At 44.6% G+C, this 22,637-nt stretch overlaps 1 protein-coding gene across 1 annotated transcript in view; it reads left to right on the top strand.

Moving 5' to 3' along the window:
- Window positions 1-1,265: 1,265 nt before the first annotated feature.
- TMOD2 (tropomodulin 2) overlaps window positions 1,266-22,637 on the top strand; it is a 44,732-nt gene continuing 23,360 nt past the window's right edge. Inside the window, exons 1-4 of the mRNA XM_087821419.1 lie at window positions 1,266-1,355; window positions 14,685-14,882; window positions 16,223-16,379; window positions 21,258-21,380. Of these exons, the coding sequence (XP_087677545.1) occupies window positions 14,757-14,882; window positions 16,223-16,379; window positions 21,258-21,380 (406 nt within the window). The 5' untranslated portion in view covers window positions 1,266-1,355; window positions 14,685-14,756. The remainder of the gene's footprint in view (window positions 1,356-14,684; window positions 14,883-16,222; window positions 16,380-21,257; window positions 21,381-22,637) is intronic.

Here is a 22,637-nt window from a genome sequence, read left to right as displayed (position 1 = left end):
AAAGCTTCTGGAAGGTGACCCCATTATGCCATATATTTTAGTAATTTCGATATTTGTCCTATGTCACCGCATCCCGCTCCCATGCTTCAAAGACAAGACAGTATTTTCTCTATCTGTGTAGCTCCCAAGAACCTGGCAGAGAGGTCATCTCAGTGCATGGTCAGGGATGAAGTGAACCAGCTAAATAGCTGACAATAAACCCGGTGGGTTTTAACTTTTATTTATCCAGGGCAACAAGCCCCAGCTATCTTTAGCTTAGCTTTATATGTAGGGCTTTCTAGGTAAAAAGTGAGCCCGGGAAGGTCCCCCTAACTCCCAAGGAAAGGACCTTTATTAAGCTTGTGCTAAGTGCCAGACACAGGCGCTTTCACATAGGAACCTAACAGGCGTTTGGGCCTCACAGCTCGCGCTTTAAGGCTACGTTACAGAGGAGGCTACTAAGGCTCTCAGAGGCTAAGGTGTTCAGCCTCGCGCCTAGTGAAGCCGCTGCAGTGGTGGGCTCTCCAACACCCTCACCCCCAAGCTCAGGCCTGCTCGCTCACCTCCCCATGCCCAGACATGCACCCCAGCTACTCCTCCTTCCCACGCTTGAGCCCCAGGCCCCGGAAAGCCAGTAAAACCCAGGACAGCCCGGCCGGCGTGGCTCAGCGGTTGAGCATGGACCTAGGATCCAGGAGATCGGGGTTCGATTCCCGTCAGGGCACATGCCCGGGTTGCGGGCTAGGCAGTCGATCAATGACTCTCTCATCATTGATGTTTCTATCTCTCTCTTTCCCTCTCCTTTCCTCTCTCTGAAATCAATAAAGATATATATGTTTTTAAAAAGAATTAAAAAAAAAAAAGCCACAAAAAAACACACCCCAGGACAGCCCTGGTCTCTCTCTGAGCCTGGCCTATAACTGAGCTGGATCTTGACCAGCCTTCCACGTAAAGATGCTCACTCACCCAACAGCTCCCGCAAGCTTGCGGGACCCTCGCCACCCTCCCTATCTGTAGACCTAGCTTCTCAAAGAGCCCGCGCGGCTTCTCCGCAGAGCTGCGGCTCTCCTCGCCCGCGCAGCGCCCACGGGGTCGGACGCAGATTCGGGGAGGAGACGCTCGCGGGGGAGGGAGGCGCGGCGAGCGGGGCGGCGGGCGCCAGGCGGGGGTCGCGCCCGCGGCCGCGCGCCGCCGGAACTACGCTTCCCAGGCTGCTCCGCTGCGGCAGCGCCGGGCGCCGCGCCCGCCGGCCGCGAGCCGCCTGTTGATCGCCGCGCTCGCCCGGCTGCGGCGCCGCCCCTGCTCGTGGCCCCGCTCCCTCGAGGCTGACGGATTGACGGCTCGCACCGCCGGCTCGGGGATGGGCGCACGGACCGGTGAGCGCGCAGGGCGTGGGTGGGGGCCGGCCCGGACCCGCGCGGTCTGCAGCCGGGGTCGGCGACGCGGGGTGGGCAGCGCGGGGGCGGCCGCGCCCTCCCTGCGGCTGGAGGATGCTCCGCGGGCTGCGCGCAGAGAGCCCGGCCGCCGGGTGCCTCCCGGTCCCGCGGGCTGCGCGGGGCTGCGCGGGAGGGAGGCGCCCGCGGGGTGTGGGTCCCGCGCCCCGCACTGCAGCTCCGCAGCCCCCGCAGCCCCGGGGCCGCTGCAGTGAGGGCGCGGTCTCCTGCCCTCCCCGGGCTGCGGGGCTGGGTTTTTCCACCCTGGGCTTTGTTTCCCACTTTCCTCCGCTCCTGCGAACGTCTGACCAGCTCCTGGAGCCACTAATGCTGCTCGCGGCATCGTCGCGGCGGGCGGCGGGGCGGGTGGGGACGACGGACGCGGCGGCGGTCTCTAGGATCCCCGGGCTGTCACCCGCGGGCGTTGCAGCCCCGAGGACGCTGCGCGCGGAGCGCGGCCTGACGCAGGTCCTCGAGCCCCTTGTGTTTCTCCTGGTTAAAGAAAAATGGTAGCGTGTGCTGCCGGGAATCTTCCTAAATTTCCCCTGTTGACATGCAGAAATGGAGATTGATTTTTTTTTTAATGTCGTAATAATAATATTAATAAAAGGCTCCTAACGGGAGTTTTTACTTAAAAGTATTCAAAGGTGGGAAGGTGATGCAGGCCAAATGCAAATTAGCAATGAAATGCTACGGCTCCTTCGTGCCCATGAAATCACGAGGCACTTGGAAAGGGAATGGAAAGAACATCTGAGCGGGGGTTTTTAAGACAGGTTCCTGTCCTAGCTCGACCATGAAGGAGCTGAGGGACCCTGGGCAAGTTCCTTCACCTCTCTGAGCCTCTTCCTCCATGTAAAATGGGCCGTTTGGGTAAATGATTTCTAAACCTCTGTTCTCCCCAGGATGCTCAGATCAGGGAACTGAAGAGATGAGGGTGCTCTATGCAGCATGGTCACAAAAAGCCTGATTGTGAAGGACAAGTGGCTTTACCCTAGTGAGGAGGAAAGATTTTTCAGGGCTTAGGCAACCTAATTATTAAAAATAATAATAATAAAGGTGATTTCTTCTACTCTCTTTAGTATAACCCAGTAAATATGTGTTGCCACTGTTTTAGTTTTTGTAGATTACTGTAAATTTGTAGGCAATGTGTTGTGTTCATTTTTGATTTGCTGAAGGTGAGGTCATGAGATCGGCAGGTAAAGGGAGAAGCCAGTGGCTCCCCAGGGCCGGCCAGCAGTGGTCAGATATAGTCAAAAGGGCTGTGGGGAGAAGTCCCAGCAAGAAGTAACTAGAGAGTATATATACTGAGGAAAGCGAGGATGGGCACTGATGGGTTTATTTGAATAATAAATACTACACAATAGAAAGCAGGAGAGAATCTGAAACCAGTGCAGTGTCAGCCCTAACATAACTGATTCAGTCAAGGACTCATCCAAGGTACAAAACCTCTTGAGCAAAAGGTTGGAGAACAGGATTCTCACATTAAGTATTTCACCACAGATTACCTAGGAAAAAATGTGTCCTTTCAGTGGAGAGATGAGATTCTCACTTTAGCCAAGTGATCAGGTTTACCAGTACCTAGAATGGGTCTCCTGTTGGGATGCAGCAAGGTCATAACTCCACTATGGGGTGTTCCTGCCAAAAAGACTGGAGTAGGGGGGAGTATTATAGATTAAAATACTCAAGTGGTGTGACAACCAATTGGGGTGTGTGAACTTGGGATCCTAGATCAGAAAAAATAGCTTTAAAAGATGATTTGGAGACCATTGGGGCAAGTTGAATATGGACTGAATATTAGATAATGTTATGGAATTACTTTTCATTTTCTTAGGTGCAGTAGTGGTACTATGGTTACGAAGGACACTGTTCTTATTCTTCTGAGATGTGGGTGTTAGAGGCAAAGTGTCATGACATCTGGAACTTTCAGCTGGTTCAGGAAAAAAGCCTACAAGTAGGAGAGCAAGCTCAGAAATATGGCAAAGTGATGACACTTGGTGAATCAAAGGCAGTGGTATACAGGTGCTTATTGTATTATTCTTTTCCCTTTTTGAAGATTGAAACTTTTTAAATAAAGACATTGGGGTATATCAATAAAATAGTAAATAAAGAGAAAGCACTGTAGATGGCTGTGCAGTTGATGACAGACAGCTGCAGTGAAGCTGTGGCTTCCAGTTCCCAGCATTGAAATCCGATTGCAGGTGTGAGTGGGGTCAGGGAAAGTTCCCTTTTTTGGTTCATTTTGGCTACTATCAGTCATTTTCTTAGGACATCCCTGCTCCTAACTCTAACCTCAAAGTATTAATAACTCCTAAACCTTAGAAATTCTAGCCCTACCCAAGAACCATGCTGAAAGCACTGTCTCTTTCCTCTCTATGTTCAAGATCTGTGTAAATGTAGGAGGACGCCCCAGGTGGTAGTTCTTGTTATTCTGAGTTAGGGAAGTGTTGGAGGAAAAACATCTAGCTTTTTGACAGAAGTTTTAGCTTCCTCTCATTCCCTTATTTGTAAGTCACATATAACCAAATGTTTCCTTATAGACAGAATCTCAGTGGTTCAAAAACATTCATAGAAAGCATGTGCAAAAGAGACTTCCTATTTCCAGACCAAGAAAACAGAAATAACTCTTAAGATACATCACTTAATGTAATACAGAACCTTTTGCTACAAGGATATTTTTGCTATACCTGAAATATACATTACTGCTTTTATGTTTGCCGTCCTGTTTTGGCATCAAGACTACCCCATCTCTTTTACGTGTGTCGCCGGTATCCTGGATACCCTTAGTGACAACTGAAGAGAATGGGAATGAGGTCAGCTCTAGGACTGTGGATAACCGGAGTTCATGAAACAAGGCAAAAGGCTAACAGCCATGCTAAGCATGTACATAAAGGAGTAGAAAGCAAATCTGAGGCACCAGCCCTGAGAAAGAAGCAGGAGACCTCTCATTAGAGTGGTTGGAGGGGTCTGGAGTCTAGCGAGATGGGTTCCTGTTCAGCCAGTGTATGCAAGGACAGCCATCTCTGTTGTGTATAGCTGGGCAACCACTCTCATTGGGCAGTGCCCATTCCATACCAGTTGCTAAATATTTTGCATATCACTTGGTAAACACTTGTGAGTCAAGGTGCACACAATACCCATAAGCCATAACAAAGCATTGGTCAAAACCTGGGATACATATGCCAGAGAAAGAGACAAGATAAATAAGCCCAAAATGACGTAAGCAGGCATAAACTGCATAAACATGTTTTTTGTCAAAAGACAAAAAGTAGGGAACCCATAGTGCCAGTCAGAAGGTGAAAAACTCTTAACTTCCTGAAGGCAAGATGAGAGGACATGGCTAGCACCAATAGGCAGTTAAAAGCTAAAAAGACACAGGTACCCAAGTGGAAGGCAAGGAGGCAGAAACAGGAACTCCCCAGGAAACGGAGACGAGGGCCAGACAAAGGGATAAGCGGGAAGTAGAACCTGACAAGAGGATTGGAAAGCAGGTGGCAGTCTGGGCAGACAGTAAGACTTTCATGCTAAAGAGCTTCTGCCCCAGCCAAGCAGTTTCTTGGCTACTTCCCGCCCAGGGGGAAACCTATCTCATACTTTTGAAAGCCTACACATGCTACACCTGGCAACACTGACTCAGGGCTCGTATAGGAGGCTGCCTCTCTATATTCAACAGATCCTGACAAGAGTAACAGAGGGAGCAAATACCCCAATTGGAAGATTATCCCCAGCCCAAGGACAAATGAGAAATGGCTTTGACTGAGGGTTTGCATGTTGTAGGCACTTAACCTAGTACTCACATTATCGCATTTAGCATCATCTCCACCTTCTGAGATATGTACTGGTTTTTGCCCATTTTATAGAGAAAGGGACAGAGGCTTGGAGAGGTTGTCATCCGCTCATGGATCTCTAACTATAGGACCCAGGGCTGGTTGACTCCAGGGCTTATGCTTTTTAATCTTCTGTTTTCTGAACCTGGAGGGGGATGGTAACTGGTGGGCACATTGTTTTAAATGGAAACTGTTTTCGCCCTGACTGGTTTGGCTCAGTGGTTAGAGTATCAGCTCACGGACTGAAGTGTCCTAAGTTCGATTCCGTTCAAAGGCACCATCCCCCGCCCCGGTTGGGGTGCATGGGGGAGGCAACCAATCCATGTGTCTCTCTCACATTGATGTTCCTCTCTCTCTCTCCCCCCCTTCCACTCTCTCTGAAAAGCAATGGAAAAAAATATTCTCAGGTGAGGATAGATAGATGATGATAGATAGATAGATAGATAGATAGATAGATGATAGATAGATAGATAGATAGATAGATAGATAGATAGATAGATAGATGATAGGTACATAGGTACATAGGTACATAGGTAGATAGCCTGGCCGGGCGTGGCTCTAGGTTGAGCATTGACCTAGGATCCAGGCGATCAGGGTTTGATTCCCGGTCAGGGCACATGCCCAGGTTGTGGGCTCAATCAATGACTCTCTCATCATTGATGTTTCTCTCTCTCTCCCTCCCTCTCCTTTCCTCTCTCTGAAATCAATAAAGATATATTTTTAAAAAATAAATAAAATAAATAAATAGATAAATAAATAGATAAATAAATAAATAATAAATGGAGACTGTTTTCAAGCACAATTTGAGCTATGCCTACTTCTGTGTTGTGAGAGTGGCAAGTTAAGAACAAATAGTCTTAGATACAGACTCTTCATTCTGGTAAGATCTGTTCCTCATTCCCCTTTCAGCTTGTTTCCTCCAATTGCCTGGTCACATTTTTTGTCTGAAATCCCTCCTTATTCCAACTTATTCTCTGCCTTTTATCTCCTGCAAGAATTTTCTAGAATAGAGCAGGAGCCATTTGGTTGTTTTAAAAAAGAAACAGACTTGACTATGCCACCTTCAAATAGCTAGATTCCCAAACACAGGCTGTGTGTTTAGTACACATCTTTGTATTTACCCACAGCTAGAAGAGAATTAAGTATGTAAGATGAATTCAAGTTTTGGGGAGGATATGTTGATATGCTGATTTTATTCTAATTTATTTGTTTTAGAAAATGTAGATTTGGTTCCTGAACAGATTGGCTCTGGTAAAAATTATTATGAAATATTGAAGATATTTGATAAAGAATTATAATTTCTCCCTTACTGACTACCACCACTTGGGATTAAGTACCAGAGCTGAAGCCCTAGTCCCCCTTCTGCAATCAAATCCCTCTCCCCTCCCTCCCAGTGTGATCTGTCCTTTCCATGAGCGGTCCTTTGTATTTTTCCTAAGTACATATGTTTTCCGAAGCAATTTGTGGCACTGTTTTGCCCATTTGAAAAACCTTTTCACTAGGTTTTTACGAGTAGGTTTTGTTTACTCTTTTATAAAAATTATTGTCAGGTTTGGATTGAGTTTAATAAATAGGGCTGCTTGGTTTGGCTTTGGTTGTAAGACTTGTGTGTCGGCAGGGCCAAAGGCTAGGCACTTCCTGTTGTATCTGATTTTCCTTTTTCATACCACAGTTCACAAAGAAGGTAATGGAAAGAGAAGCAAAAAAGCCGCACTCTTTGATTTCCTTCTCAGGGCTTGTATCTTTGGGGAGTAGGAAGAGTTATTTCAGGGCCCAAGTGATTCCTCCTTCAGCTCATGTCCCTACTCCTGTTTCCTGTTTTCCTAACTGGCTCGCTGTGTGTCTGTCCACCTGGACTCCTGCAGCCTTATTTGTCCTTGCTTCATTCCAGGGTGCACGTTAGTATCTCGTTGCATGTTGAGCGCTTGCCATGGGACAAACACTCTTCTGGAGGTGAGGCTGTGGCAGTGCTTTGCAAACTTTCCACTGTGGCATCACTAACAGGAGGAAAGGACAAATGTGAACCCTTCTGGGGCCTGGGTAGGGCTAAAGCAGGCCAGCCATGAGCCAGAAATCTGCCACTTGATTTTAAAAGCTCTGTGAATGCTGCATTCTTCCCTGTAGTATGTCTGTATTTGTTATTTAAAAATAACTAGCTTTTCCCCAAACCTTCAACTCAAACTTGTACCCCAAGAGGATGCACCTTTTATTTTTGTGTCCTCTGGCTTTGAGATCCCCTGGTACACTGACATAACATATGCAATATGTTTTACCAGGTACTGTTCCATAGTATTAACACGTTATTGTAGTCCTGGCCGGTGTGGCTCAGTTGGTTGGGCTTCGTTCCGCGCACTGAAAGGTTGCTGGTTCTATTCCCAGTCAGGGCACTTGCCCGGGTTGCGGGCTGCATCAGTGACTCTCATCATTGATGTTTCTATATCTCTCCATCTCCTTTCCTCTGTCCGAAATCAATAAAGATACATTTTTCTAAAATAGTAAAAATAATAATAAAAATATTTAAAAAAAACATGTTATTGTAACTATGTAATGTCTCTCTCACTGCTAAACCATAAGCTCATTTGGGGCACAGGATATCATCTGTTTGTTTACTCCTGTTGTCCCAGCAGTAACTGGAAAACATGGGCTTTCAATAGATATTTGTTGAACAAATATATAAACCTGAGCTGGAGAAGGAATGTAAAGAATTTTGATATTGTCCCTGTCCTCTGAGAGTTTGTGGTGTAGCTGGAGAGTGAACCATATATGTAACATATATGGAAAGATAATGGGAGAGCAAGGGATGAACAGCAAATTGTTAACATAGGCGATTCGAATTGAGGAAGCAAAGCAACTTCTGTGGGCTTAGGTGGCCTCAGAAAATTCCGTGACAGAGCGTGGAGGCGGTGGCTATAGGAATGAGCTCTGGACCAGTGGGTCACTCACCTCTCTGAGCTCATTTCCTTCATCTGACATTTGTTGCACAATATTTATTGGATGCCTACTCTGGTTCAAGACCTGTACTGAGAGCCAGGATTACAACAGTGACTAAAATTGATGCAGTCCCCACCCTCACAGAGATTAGCAGAGAAGATACAGATAAAATAAGCTATTGCAATAAAGTCAGGGGAAGCTCTGATCAAGGGGTGTGCCATGGGGATGAGGAGTGACTCAGACCTTGTCTGGGGGTCTGAACAACGCCTCTCTGAGGAGCTGAAGCTTACACTGAGACTGAAGATGAGTAGGACGGCAGTGAGCCGGAGGAGGAGGGGGTTAAGAGTGCTCCAAGCAGAGGGAACAACATAAGGCATGATCCAGGAACTGGAAGTGGTCCAGGAGGCTGGAGCCAGGAGGAGATGGGGGGAGTGCAGTGCAGGATGAGGCTGGTGAGGATGACAGAGGCCAGACTGCGAATTTGAACTGTAGCCTCAAGGCAATGGGAAGCCTCTGGAGAATTTTAAGTAACTAGAGCAGAGTTGTTTAAAAAGTTCACTTTGGTCATTTGTATGGCGAATGGATTGAAGGGGTAAGAGGGATGGGAAAGTGCAGTAGAGCGAAGTAGGTGGATTCTTAACAGATTTAGGTAAAGACAGGATTTGGTGATTGATGGGTTGAGAGGAGACAAGAAGTGTCAAGAATGGCTCCCTGGTTTCTGGGCCAACTTCCTGAAATTAGAAATTCTAGAGGAGGAGAAGCTGTTTGGAAGGGAAAATGATGAGAGCCCTTCTGACATCTGAGGAGACTGAAGCAGCCAAGTAGAGATGTGGGTTCAGCAGTTGGAAACATATATATATATCTAGCCTCAGAAACAAAGTCTAAAACAAAGATATGGAGTTAAGGATCTTTGGGGTATGGATAATAATTAGAACTTTGGAGGAGAGGAGTTCCCCCAGGGAAAATGTATAGTGAGAAAAGGTCTAAGACCAGACCATGCATCTTGCCAGCATTTAAGGTGGAGGAAGAGGAATTGTCAGAAGAGACCGAGACGGGGTGACCAGAGAAGTAGGAGGAAAACCATCTATGCTGCTGGACTGGGTGATCTTTAAGGCCTTAGTCAGCTCTGACAGTCTGTGGTCCCACAGAGCCGGAATCCGAGCCAGGTCTCATAAGCAGAGCACATGGATTAGCCATGAGAGCAAAGGAGGACATTCCAAGTAATATCACTGTATCAGCCAAGGTCCCAATGATAAACAGAGGACATACTCAAATTGAATAATTGGAAGGAATTTTAATAAAGAGGCGATTTACAAAGATGTGGGGAGGGTTTAAGGAATCCAGGAAGGCAGAAAGCTGGCCCTAGCCACAGAGAGACCCTTCACCGCCCCAAGCAAGGACTGAAGTCAGCCAGGGGAGTGCAGCTGTATGGAGAATGCTGCCTGTAAGAGGTGTGGCATCTGGACCAACTTCCTGCCTCCCTCTGCCCTCCAGTTTCCTGCTAGTGCCTCCTATTGGCCAAACAAAAGCCAGAGAGCAAGGAAGCCCATTGATGCAGTGTAAATACTTCATCTTCCTGGGGCGCAGAGCAGGGTGGGGAGTGGATGTGGAGGGGCAAACAAGATATCTGGAACAATTACATGGGAAAATGGAAGTGCATGGATAAGAGCATGCATTCGTTTCTTATTGCCGCTGTCAACAGATTCAGTGGTGTAAAACAACACAAATTTATTATCGTACGGTTTGGGGAGTTCGAAGCCCAAAGCAGGTTTTATTGGGCTAAAATCCACCCATTCCTTCTGAAGGGTCTAGGGGAGAATCCACTTCTTGCCTTTTCCAGCTTCTAGAGCCCCCACACATTTCTTCGCTCTCTCGACCCCTTCCTCCATCTTCAAAGCAGTTGCATCTGCCTCTGTGGTCCCACCTTGTTCTCTGACTCCTCTGCTTTCCTCTTTCTTCTTTTAAGAGCCCTTGTGATTAATTGGGCCCGCCCAGATAATCCAGGATAACTTCCCTATTTTAAAATCTTTGATTTAACCACACTGATTCCTTTGCCATGTAACATTCCCAGGTTCTGGGGATTACCATGTGGACATCTTTAGGGAGGCGTTATACTCTGTCTACCACATAGAACGAATAAACCATTTTGCCTGGGTTGGAGGGCTCCCAAGGAAAGTAATGAAAACAGGAAACAGGAAGTGCAGATCAAAGCCAAATTACAGAGCTTTCAAGGCCGGACTGTCTGAATTTTATTCTGTAGACAAGAGGGAGCCATTGAAAGTCCTTCACTGGGGCAGTAGCTTGTTAAGAAAGATGTTAAGAAAGATGATCTGATAGTGGTGCTCTGGGCGGCGTAGAGGGAAGAACAGAAACCTTTCAAGATGCAATTGGAGTAGTCCAGGCCCAGAGAAACAAAAGTCTAAAACGAGTGACAGGAAGGGATGGTGTGAAAAGTGCTGTGCTGTAGGATTCTACAAGAGGTGCTAACCAACTGGACATGGAACGAAGGGGAAGAACCTGAGCTTTGGAAGTCACTGACTGGTAGATTAATGGTATGATCTAGAAAATCAGGAGAGCAAATCTGTTTCAGGGGGAGAGGAGGAGTCAGTATAGTGGTAAAATCCTAGAATAGAAATACAAATAGAATCTTACCAATGATAAAATACCATTGATTATAAAACACACCAATATTTTATGTACCACTAAGAAAAAATTAAAATATGGTACATATCTTCTTAAATATACTTTACTTTATTGAAAGAGCTGTTTTAAATTTACAGATTTTGAAGTTTTTTAATTGATATAAATTATACATATTTAAAGTATACAGTTTCATAAGTTTTGACATGTGCATGCACCTGTGAAACTATCATCAAATCAAGGTAGTGAACATATGCAAGTTTTTTCATGCCCCTTTGTAATCCCTCCCTACCTCTCTTTTTTTTTTTTTAAGAGACAGAAAGGAGTGTGTTCTTTAACAGTTTTTGTTCGTTTATTTTATTATTATTTTTTAAATATACCTTTATTGATTTCAGAGAGAGGAAGGGAGAGAGAGAGAAAATAGAAACATCCATGATGAGAGAGTCACCGGTCGGCTGCCTCCTGCACGCCCCCGACTGGGGATCAAGCCCGTAGCCCCGGCATGTGCCCTGACCGGGAATCGAACCCTGATTGTTTGGATCCTAGGTCAACGCTCAACCACTGAGCCACGCCCGGCCCGGCTCTCTACCTCTCTTTTATCCCTAAGCAACTACTGATTTGCTTTCTGTGGTATAGATCAGTCTACATTTTCTAGAATATTAGATAAGTGGAATTATACTATATACATTCTTTTCGGTCTGACTTCTTTCATTCAGTATAACTGTTTTGAGGTTCATCGGTGTCATCATGTGTATCAATGGTTCATTTGTTTTTATTTCTGAGTAGATTCCATTATGTGGATATACCACAATTTGTTTATCCATCCACCTACTAATGATCATTCAGGTTGTCTGCAGTTTTTGGCTATTACAAATAAAGCTGTTATGAATATACACAGATTTTAAAAATAATATATCATCCCTGTGCATATATAAAAAGGGAAAATGCAAGTGAAATTAATTGGCTGAGCCCAGCCAGCTTGGCTCAGCGGTTGAGCATCGGCCTATGATACAGGAGATCAGGGTTCAGTTTCCTGTCAGGGCACGTGCCCAGGTTGTGGGCTCGGTCCCCAGTGGGGGGGCTTGTAGGAGGCAGCCAATTAGTGACTCTCATCATTGACGTTTCTATCTCTCTCTCTCACTCTCCCTTCCTCTCTCTGAAATCAATATATATATATAATATATATATATAAAAGAAAGAAGTTAATTGGCTGATATTCTTAAAACTTCATGTTTAGATTCCAACTTTTTGAATAATTTTTTGACTCATAGTCATCAATGTCTGTTTTTTTCCACCCAGTACCTCCTCTGTGCCATCAAGAATGGTAATTTCATAAAAGCCATTTCTGTTGGCTCTTAAACCACTCTGTAATTACATGAACTGGCCTAATCTGGACCTTCCTTTGGGAGTGCTGCTAAATGCACCTGAGTCCCCACCTCTCCCACTCCCTCCCCACTAGGTTTTAAAAGAGTTCTGGGATTTTTTTCAAATCCCTGACACCTGTTCTGCAAGTTTTAAAACTGGTGCTTTTGATATTTATGCAGAGGTAGACAATGATAAGTACATCTTGTCTGCTGCTGCGTCGGTGGTTGTAGAGCCGTCAATTGTAAGATATATCTCAATTTCAGAATGTTAAATGTGGGAAACTGCGTCTTAGACTCCGTTAGATAGGGTAGTTCAGCCAGTTCGTTCCATGGCTAAGAGCCCGGCTGATTGAGATCCTTGTTAAAGTGTATATGGTCTGATTGGTTTCTCTGACTTTAGTGGGATGAGTTTTGTTTTGTTTTTACTGGAATATAGCAATTGAAGCTAAAAGAAAGTCAGCTAATGAAAGGGAGAGTTACATTATATATGGAAACGGCATATAAATACACACATAAAAATCACAAACTTGAAGCCCGGCTGGGTGTGGCTCAGCGGTTGAGCATTGACCTAGTATCCAGGAGATCACGGTTCAATTCCCAGTCAGGGCTCATGCCTGGGTTAGGGGCATGCAGGAGGCAGCCGATCAATGTCAACTCTGTCATCATTGATGCTTCCATCTCTGTCTCCCTCTCCCTTCTTCTCTCTGAAATCAATAAAGATATTTAATAAATAAAAAAATCACAAACTTGAATATGGTAGTAGTTGTATTAATAAGGAGACGGGAACAACATTCTTCCCAGGCCAACCCATTTTTCATTCTTACAGTTTGAATTACCTTATTAAAAACAGGGCTTCTCAGATCATTCCTCTACTTTAAAAATTTGTAGTGCGTTATCTTCCAGCAGAATAAAGCCCAGGTTCCTCGGCAAGGGATATAGGGAAGGCCCTGCACAGGTGTCTTCCTTGTCTTTAGTTCTTTCCTCTCCCCTCCCCACAGCCCTCCCCTCATACACACCAAGCATTCGCTAACTTACCATGTACTTTCTTATCTTTGTGCCTTTGTTTATGCTGTTCCTTTTTTCTAAGAATGACCCTGCTCCATTCATGTCTACCTATGACCTCTTCCTTCAAGTCTCAAACTCAACCACTTTTTCACAGTGTCCCCTCAAACCCTAGACCCCCTTACCCAATCATTATTTCCTCATGAGTCTCTATTATATATTAGTTCTGTTATAACATTTATCAAGTGGTACTATCCTATTTGTGCATCTCACTGAGCTGTGATCTCCTTGGGGAAGGGGTCATGTCTTGTTTGTCTTAGTACTCCTATTTTCTAGAACTCTGCCTGGCAGTTAGTGGGTATATAGCAAGTATTAATTGTTTTGAAAGGTCTGACCGATATTAATACTTCCTAAGGAGAAATACAATTGGTTGAGGACATTGTTATTTCTTGAATGCAGTATTATCTTCCTAGGGAATACCTGTAAAATCCTCTGCAAAAAAGAAGGAATTGATTAAAAGTTTCATTGTGAGTGGGAGTTTAGGTGTGAGGTGATATAGAAAGAGGGGTTTCAAAGGAGAATGGACTAGGGGTGTAAAGAATTAAGCAGATGACCCAGGAAACAAAAAGGAAATGGGACTAAAAAGAGAATGGAAGAGGAGGAAAGAAGAAAAGAGAGGAGAGCCCTGGCCGGTGTGGCTCAGTTGGTTGAGTGTTGTCCCATGAACCAAAAGGATGCCAGTTCGATTCCTGGTCAGGGCACATACCTAGGTTTCCAGTTCAGTCCCTGGTCAAGATACATGCAGGAGGCAACGGATCCGTGTTTCTCTCTCATATCGATGTTTCTCTCTCCTCTTCTCCCTCCTCTCTCTCTAAAATCAATAAAAACATTAAAAAAATTAAAAAGAAAGAAAAGAAAGGAGAGAAGTCTAGAGGGATCACGCAGCCAGGATTTTAGAATCTACGTAGTTTAATGGCAGGGGGGTTACTGGACAATGCTTTCTCACATGGACGTTCCAAACTCTCTTTCCTGAATGAACCCCATTTTGTATTCTTCACATCACTCTTTCTCTGCAAAGACACAAGTGTGCTGCTCACAACTGCCTTACAATTAGTGCATTGTTCTCCACTGTGTTCTGTGGAAAGCCGGAGGAGGCAGAGTAGCGTGGTGGGAAGGCACTCACTACCCTGGGAATCAGCAGGCCTGGCACATCCCAGTTCTGGAGCCTCAAGCAAGGCAGTAAGCCACTTTTTGTCTCAGAATCTTTATCTGTAAAATGGGTTATTAATGTCTGTCCAGGCTTTCTTTCCAGGTTGTTGTAAAGATCAAAGTAAGAAAAATAGTATATATGAAAACACTTTTTAAGTGGTCAGGTTGCTCTGCAAATGAAAGTAATACTTTTTAAGATTATTCCTCTAATAGAGATCCTCCACTGGCAGATAGCATATCCCTGTCTCCTGTTAATAAATCCTGTTTACAGAAAGGAGATAACAGTGTTTCTTTCTTATTAGTAGTACTCTGAAGTCTCAGGAAACTGGCCCATTTAAATGTTCGTGGCCCATGAGAAAGGCATCTGAGAAACCATGGCACTCCCTTTTCAAAAAGAGTTGGAGAAATACAAGAACATTGATGAAGATGAGCTTCTTGGAAAACTCTCAGAAGAGGAACTGAAACACTTGGAAAATGTTCTCGATGACCTAGATCCTGAGGTTAGTGACCTGGAACTGAAGCAGCGTGGTTAATGATAGTCTCGGATAAATGGCATGGCGTGTCCTTAAACAATAGTGTAGAGATCCCTTAGCTCCAAGTGCAAATCCTCCATTCTTCCCTTGTTGGTCCTGAGTCACTTGCTCTTACAAATTTAAGGAGAAGCTCAGTAACCACCATCTATAATACAATATGGCAAAATGTAGTTCTCAAAAACGGTTTAATGTAAATGGGGGAAAATCATTTCCATCAGTTGACGAAAGACTACTCTGACTTGGGAGAACAGAAAAGAAAGAGAGAAAAGGAACAAATCTTATACCAAATTTCTTCTGTGAGTCACGCATTGTGCTGGGCACAAGAGCCCCTTAAGTAAATTGTATTATCTCCATTTCATAAATGAAGGGACAAACTGGGAGAAGTGATTTACCTAAGATCCCATACTAGTAAATGTCAGAGATGGTATTTAAACCAGGTCTTTAACCCCAAAGGCAAATCTTTTTTATATCTAGCTTCTTTAAAATGTATAAATAACTTGAAATCTTTGATGATCCCACAACAATAGGTAGATTAGAATAACTGTGACCATAAATTTACTCTATTTAAATGTACTTGATATTATCAAGTACATCAATATTTTTATGAGCTCTTGGAAAGCTAAGTAACTTTTATAGTTTTCATTTAGCAAGCACCTCCTTCAGCCCTGCTGGTATTATCTTAAACGTAGAATCAGCATCCACAACAATGATTTTACTATAAATAAAAATGTCGCTAAAAATTATTTATATGATAATCTGATGTGGCAGATACTTTGGATATTATATTTACTTTTAAAAATATAAGTATTCTGTTTGTATTGTTTAAACTTAAGGAAGAAATCTCTAAGCTAATCAAGCAGGTATGAACATCTACCATAATATTCACTTACCTGCTTGGATGTTTCCCCAGGAGAGGGGTTAGAAATAAGAGAGTGTACCCATATTGACTCCTTTGTAGAGTCTCCCTATGCATGCCAGGGAGCACCTTGGGTGCAGATCTGGCGAAATCTAAGTGGCATCTATAAGGCTGTGAAGGGAGGCTGGCCTTTTGCCATCACATTCTAGAAGGCAGCTGCAGAAGACCCAGAGGCTGCTCCAGCCATCTGTGTGCTGCCTGCACTCATTGGGAGTCTTCCTGTCAGCACAGGATATTATATATGCCAGAGAACCCCACCCTCAGCTCACACCCACATCCCCACATCTCTGCATAGGTCCTTCTCCACGCTTCCCCCATGTACAGCAGAGGAGGGGGGTAACAAAGTCTCAGTTTGGCAGACACCTTTCTGCTCACACCTCTGTCTTATCAGAGTGCCCTGCTGCCAGCTGGATTCCGACAGAAAGACCAGACACAGAAAGCAGCCACTGGCCCGTTTGACCGTGAGCACCTCCTCATGTACCTGGAGAAGGAAGCTTTGGAACAGAAAGACAGGGAAGACTTTGTGCCATTCACTGGAGAAAAGAAAGGTAAGGACCACAGGTGGCATGTCTTGGGACAAAGGTACTCCTAATGTATTGTCGTGGAAGGTCAAGCAAGGGACCTGACCTGGGAATGGGAAATAAGCCCATAAACTGGATTCGGTGTTAAAAAGAATCATGGTTGATGGATACATGTCAGTGTAGACATTTGCCCAGACCCATAGAGTGTACACCACCAAAAATGAGCTCTAATGTAAACTATAAGCTTTGGGTGATAATGATGTTGATATAGGTTCATTGATTATAACAGATGTACCACTCTGCTGTGGGATACCGATAGAGGGGGAGGTTGACCTTGTGGGGCCAGGGAGTAAATGGGAACTCTCGGTACTTTCCTCTGTGAACCTAAAAACTGCTCCTCAAAATAAAGTTTATTAACTAAATGAAAAAGAAGCATGGAGGCTAATTAAATGAATGCTCAGAGTGTGATGGTACTCAAATTAGTTCTATTAAAAAAAAATTCTTAACTCCCCAAGAAAAAATTTTGGAAGTGAGAAGTAGAGTTGTGCTCAAAAGACGTGAGTGGTTCTCTTAGCCTGGTGCTTTACCCACTGCAGAAGTCTACTCCATGTCTAGGCATTGGCTCTGTTCCTTTAGGTCAGGGGTGGGGAATGCCTGGCCCACAGGCCACATAGGGTCTGCAAAATCACTTGGTCTGGCCCTGCCAAAGCAACCTCAGGTGAGACTTGAAATTCAATAAATCTAGGAGCTTTTTTCATAGCTAATTGTTAAGTTGATAATTTTGTATGGCACTTGAATGATGATATAAATTTCCAGATGGCCCTCGGCAGAAAAAATGTTGCCACCCCTGCTTTAGGTGGTACCTTTACAGGTCAGTGCAGTAAACCATTCATTCACTCAGCATTTGCAACCTCTGTGCAGAGCCAAGTACCAGGTACTGGGACCACAGTGAGTAAGACCCTGTGCCCTGCCCTCAGGGACCTTGTGGTCTAGCAAGAGAGACACTATGATAGACCTGGGAAGGCTCTCAGGAGAAGTTCTGAGCTCTCGACCCTGAGCCCCTTTGGAGAAAAAAAGTGTATACTAATCACCTGTCCAGGTTCTTCAGCTATAGATGGCAGCTTGGGCCCATAGGTACTAATGAGATCATTGATAACCTCATGGCAACCACAGCCTTTTTAAAACACAAATCAGAACCTGTTGCTTCCCTGCTTAAAGCCCCACATCCTCACTGTGGTCCTCAGAGTCCTGGGAGAGTTCGCCCTGCCCACCTCTCTGACTGCCTTCCTTCACTAAGCCTCAGCCCCAATATCTTTGTTCAGTTCCCCAAACCTACCAAGTTCTTTTCCCATCTCAGGGTCTTCTTGTGGACTCTTCTCTCTGACCCACATCCTCGTTTCTTACATTCTAAGTCTCAGCTTAAATGTCCAGGCCTCTAGCTTTCCCTGACCTCTCTGTCTAAAATAGACCCCTTCTTTAAAAAAAAAAAAAAAAAAAATGACAAAATAAAATAAAATATAAAATAATAAAATAGACCCCTTCTTTCTGCCATGACTCTCATTTATTACTTTCACAGCCCTTTGACAGTGTTTATCCTTTTATTTGTTTATTTCGGGTTTTGTGTGTTTTTCCATATTAGACTGAGATCTCCACAGTGGGACTGTCTCTTGCATCCTGGCACAGAAACTGACACAGGGGAGGCACTTGATAAATATAGATTCGAATGAATGCCATCTCTGAGCTTCTGTATCATGACCATGCGGGGGGAGGGGGCGCAGGAACACAGTTCCCCTGCTGGCCTGAGTCACAGCAATGCTGCCTCCGCTTACACGGCATCCAGGCTCTCCCCTGAGCCATGCACCAATGATATCATTTTATTAAGAAAGTAAAGTTTCCCGGCCTGGCGTGACTCAGCAGTTGAGCATCTACCTAGAATCCAGGAGGTTGAGGTTCGATTCCCGGTCAGGGCACATGCCTGGGTGGCGGGCTCAATCCCCACTAGGGGTTGTGCAGGAGGCAGCCAACCAATGACTCTCATCATTGATGTTTCTATTTCTCTCTCTCCCTCTCCCTTCCTCTCTCTGAAATCAATAAAGATATATTTAAAAAAAGAAAAAAAAGTAAAGTTGAACAGTGACAAACAAGGCAAATAACCAAGGATTACCGTACAAATACGGAACTCTTTCTATGACAACATAGTTGCTATTGGACTAATTTAGTTGTGAAAGAAAAAATAAATTACAATGTCAAATTTTCAATAAAATTCCTGTTAATACCTGATATTGGGGTAGTGACAGAATAAGAGGAAAGCAGTTGTCTTCTGTTCTCAGAGTAGAGGTCTGAGGAGTGGCTGTGGTCAATTCCTTCTCAATCCAGATTAATCTACGGATGGTTCACGCAGAGTTAGGAGCAGCCTGAGTAATAAATGGGGATACAAAAGGGGTATACAGCTGTACAGGTGGCTTAGGAGAAGGTTGAGAAGCAACATAATTGAGGAAAATGAGAACAAGTTTTCCAGACAGAGCAGAGGGATGGGGGGAGGGCGTCTTCAGGTCCCCAGGAAGGACCAGTGGATGCTCTAGAAGCCATGGGAGGCTGTGGTGAGGGCCTCAAGAGAGGGGTGGCACAGCCTCAGTTCTGAAGGCCATGTGCCTGGGCCCTCAGTTCCTGGGCTACATTTAACTCTCCGCCGTAGCTTCATTCACTGAGAACTTACTTGGTTGGACACCAGGAAATGGATGTGCAGCAGCAGTTGTCCTGAATACTGATAGCTGTGGGCCACCTGTGCTAGTGCTGAGAGTAATCCTAAACAGTACCGGGAATTAACAACTTAGAAATCCTATTTTGACTCTAGACTCAATATTATACGAGCCAAAAAAAAAAAATGCTTCAGGTTGCAGATACTGTGAAAATAAGTCAGGATAAGCTCCAGTGTCTGAGATGCTATTGATTGGTTGATTTTTTAATTTATTTTTTTGCTTTTCTATCTTCTGGCCATTCTCCTGTTTTGTCTCCCAGGGTATTTTCTTTCTTTCTTAGAAAGGAAATATGAAAAAATTTTCTCAGAAAGCTTATATGAATGTCAGAGGTAGAGACCTATGGCCGGGATACCCTGGCCTGATCACAAGGAGTGGGGCCTCTTCAGGTGCCCAGCTCTGCCTGCCCCTGTTCCCTTATGCAACCATTTGAAGATCTGGTGAAGCATCAGGAAGTATTCAGCGCCTGTAACCAGGGATGTCTCCTGGAGAGTTTTCATGAGGGAGAGGTACTGACTTTGGGTTTGACCCTTTCCTTTCCTGTGAGAGTGGGCAGTCCAGACTGGCCAAGGAGACCTGGAAGGAACTTGGGTCCCATTTGGCAGAAGCTGAAGCCAGCTGTCTGTTCTACCCAAGGTGACAAAGAGGAGAAGGATTGGAGGGGGAGCTATTTAGGGAACTCTAAAGATCAAAATGGAGACCAATTTCAGAGATCATACCAAGGAGTAAAAGCATCTCCAAAAAAGAGAAAAGCCAAGAGTCAAAGCCAGGAGGAAACGGAAAGAACATGAGGTCTGGGGTATTGCTATGTGGCCCTGGAGTGTCTTGGGTTCACCTTTATAAGCCCATGTGGGATATGGGTGTACTGGCCTGGCTGAAATTTAGGCTAGGAAGTGTACCATCCTCCCAGTAATGTGATTATTAGTGTAGAGGTTTGGGTGGGGTGGGGGTGTTGTAGATACTGGCATATTCAGAAGTGAGTGGGGGCAAAGTAAAATGCAGTCCAACTGACAGAAGAATGTGTGCGTGGGAAGCAGAGAGTGCCCTACTGCTCAGATCTCCATGTCTCTGAGTATGACAGCCCTGATTTTTTATTTTAAATCAGGCTGACTTTGGTATGCTCTAGAGAGGTGGCTGTGTCCCCAAGTCACTGCCTAGTCAGGTGGTCCTAGATATAGCATCCTACTGGTCTACAGTCTGTTGGTGAGAAGAAAACTCTCGATAATCACCAGTTTGTTCCTCAAGAATCCTGGGACCATTTGGATGAATCTGGCCCAAATATTTGCAGGGTCCAAGACAAGAACACAAGTAGAAGCCTGTGTGCCTTTTTTTTTTTTTTTTAAAAACACACCACAAATATTTAAAAGTTAAACTGTTAAAATATGTTATATCCTACACATATACCTAGGCCAGTCCTCTTGGACTTCCAAGAGTTCCACACAGGGATGTCTGTCCTTTGCTGCTAGGACCTCAAGCACACATGGTTGTCACCTCAGCCATGTGTTGATATCCAAGCTTCATTCATACTCGCCCACAAACAGCCTCCCCTTGGCCTGGGAGTGCACATCCCAGCAGCGTGACCTGCATTCAGGAGGGTGGACATAGAGATGGGATTCATGCAGGCCCTGGAAGCAGGGTCAGGGCTCTTTAGGCAAAGAATTCCAGGGTCCCGGGTGCCTGGGGTGTGTTCTAGCAGGTGGCCTTTATCCTGGATGGGAATGTCCCTTTGTCCTATGTCTCTTCCCTTGGTGGGGCAGAAGCAGTGTGGGGGAGTACAGCCAGAGTAGACCAGAGTTGGACTCTTTAAAGCGTGGGGACCATGGCAGGGCACCCCTTGCCCACGTCTAAGTGCAATGCTGCTGCTCAGTGGGAGGGAGGGAGGTAGAAGCCATTTCTCTCTGTGTTTAAGGACTGCAGTCTCCGTGGATCTCAGTGTTGCAGAATGCTGGATTCCTCCTCTGACCTTCCTTCCCTCTAATTGTGGATTATTGATATTGGCATCATCCCAGCAATTAAGGCATTCCAGTTGGATGTGCAGTGGCTTAACAACTCGATTCTTAATGGCCAGAGCTGCATTCTCTGGTGGGTCCACTTACCCTACAATCAGGCAGCAGCACACAATGGTTTTTGTTTTTCTTCTGATTTAAAGGGAGAGTCTTCATCCCCAAAGAAAAGCCCATAGAAACTCGTAAAGAAGAAAAAGTGACCCTTGATCCAGAACTGGAAGAAGCTTTGGCCAGTGCCTCCGACACTGAACTCTACGATCTTGCAGGTTAGTCCTCTGCTTTGGGTCACTTTCCTGTCTGGCTCTGTTACCTCCAGGCGGCACCCATGGCAGTGGCATTTGAGCTTTTCTGTAGCTACTAATTTTTATTATAATACCTGGTTGACTTCAGTCTTTATGTAGCTGTAAGGCTTGATACGGGTGACTTAACCTCTCTGAGCAAACATTCTGCTGTATTTCAGCTATAAAATGTCCCCAAAATTCCCATCCTACCAAACTCAAGATTTTCCTTGAGAAATCAGAGAACAAAGATGAAGGAGTGCTGAGAACTTACACAATAAAGTAACAGCCCTTATGCTTTCTAAAGAGCTTTCACATTTGGCACTTTATCATCACAAAATCTCCATGAAGTTCTCGTTCTCCCCCATTCGCTGTTCCATTTTGATCCCCACTAAGAGTTCGGTTAAACCTGACTATGGAACAGGAGTGATTTACCGTTAGGTTCACTCAGCACGGGAAATCCACATTCAGCCCAATCTGCTGACTTTTTTTTTAGTTTTCTTAACAGTAGCAACAATATAATAATTATTAGCATTATTATTTGAATTGGTTATACATGCAGATAGAAAAAATCCCAAAAGTACAAAAGAATATGTAATGTAAGTAAATCTCTCACCTTAATTACCTAAGCCCCCTCCCATTTCTTGTCTATCACTCAAGAAAGAGTCCATGCATATACCAGCATATTTGTGTACCAATGGGATGTACTTTTTTCCAGATGGGATGGATATATAGATTATTAGGGTCATTAGGTCATCACAGGAGAGATGCTTTAAAAAACAGCTCATAGAGAGTAACCAAAGAATTTATGCACAACCCAAGGACATGGACAATGATGGAGAGAAGGACTGGGGAGGGGGCTGGGATGGGGTGGAACGGGTCATTGGGGAAAAAAAGGGACATCTGTAATATTTTAAACAAAAATAAAATTTAAAAAAAACAACACACAAAACAGCTCATAGCTTTAGCAAGAATTTTCACATTTTTATTCCATTGGGAAGACATCTCATTATAATCTCCTTCCTCCCCTGAGAACCAACAATGCCTTATTCTAATAGTATGCAAACCATTCCAGCTACATTTTCATTCCTTCTGTGATATCGGTGATCAGTATTAAATTCACATATTTGAACACCTCTCAGAAGTCACTGCAGCAGTTGAGGCACCTGTGCCACACAGTCAGGAAGGTGCTTTGCAGTGACCAGTCTTCTTAGCCCTGTGGTTGCTGTGGAGGGATCATGTTAT

This window comes from Miniopterus natalensis, chromosome 1 (genome assembly GCF_054644295.1).
Source record: "Miniopterus natalensis isolate mMinNat1 chromosome 1, mMinNat1.hap1, whole genome shotgun sequence".
In the NCBI taxonomy this organism is placed as follows: domain Eukaryota; kingdom Metazoa; phylum Chordata; class Mammalia; order Chiroptera; family Miniopteridae; genus Miniopterus; species Miniopterus natalensis.
The sequence above is the reverse complement of the archived record's forward strand: the minus strand, read 5'-3'. Positions and strand labels throughout refer to the sequence as shown.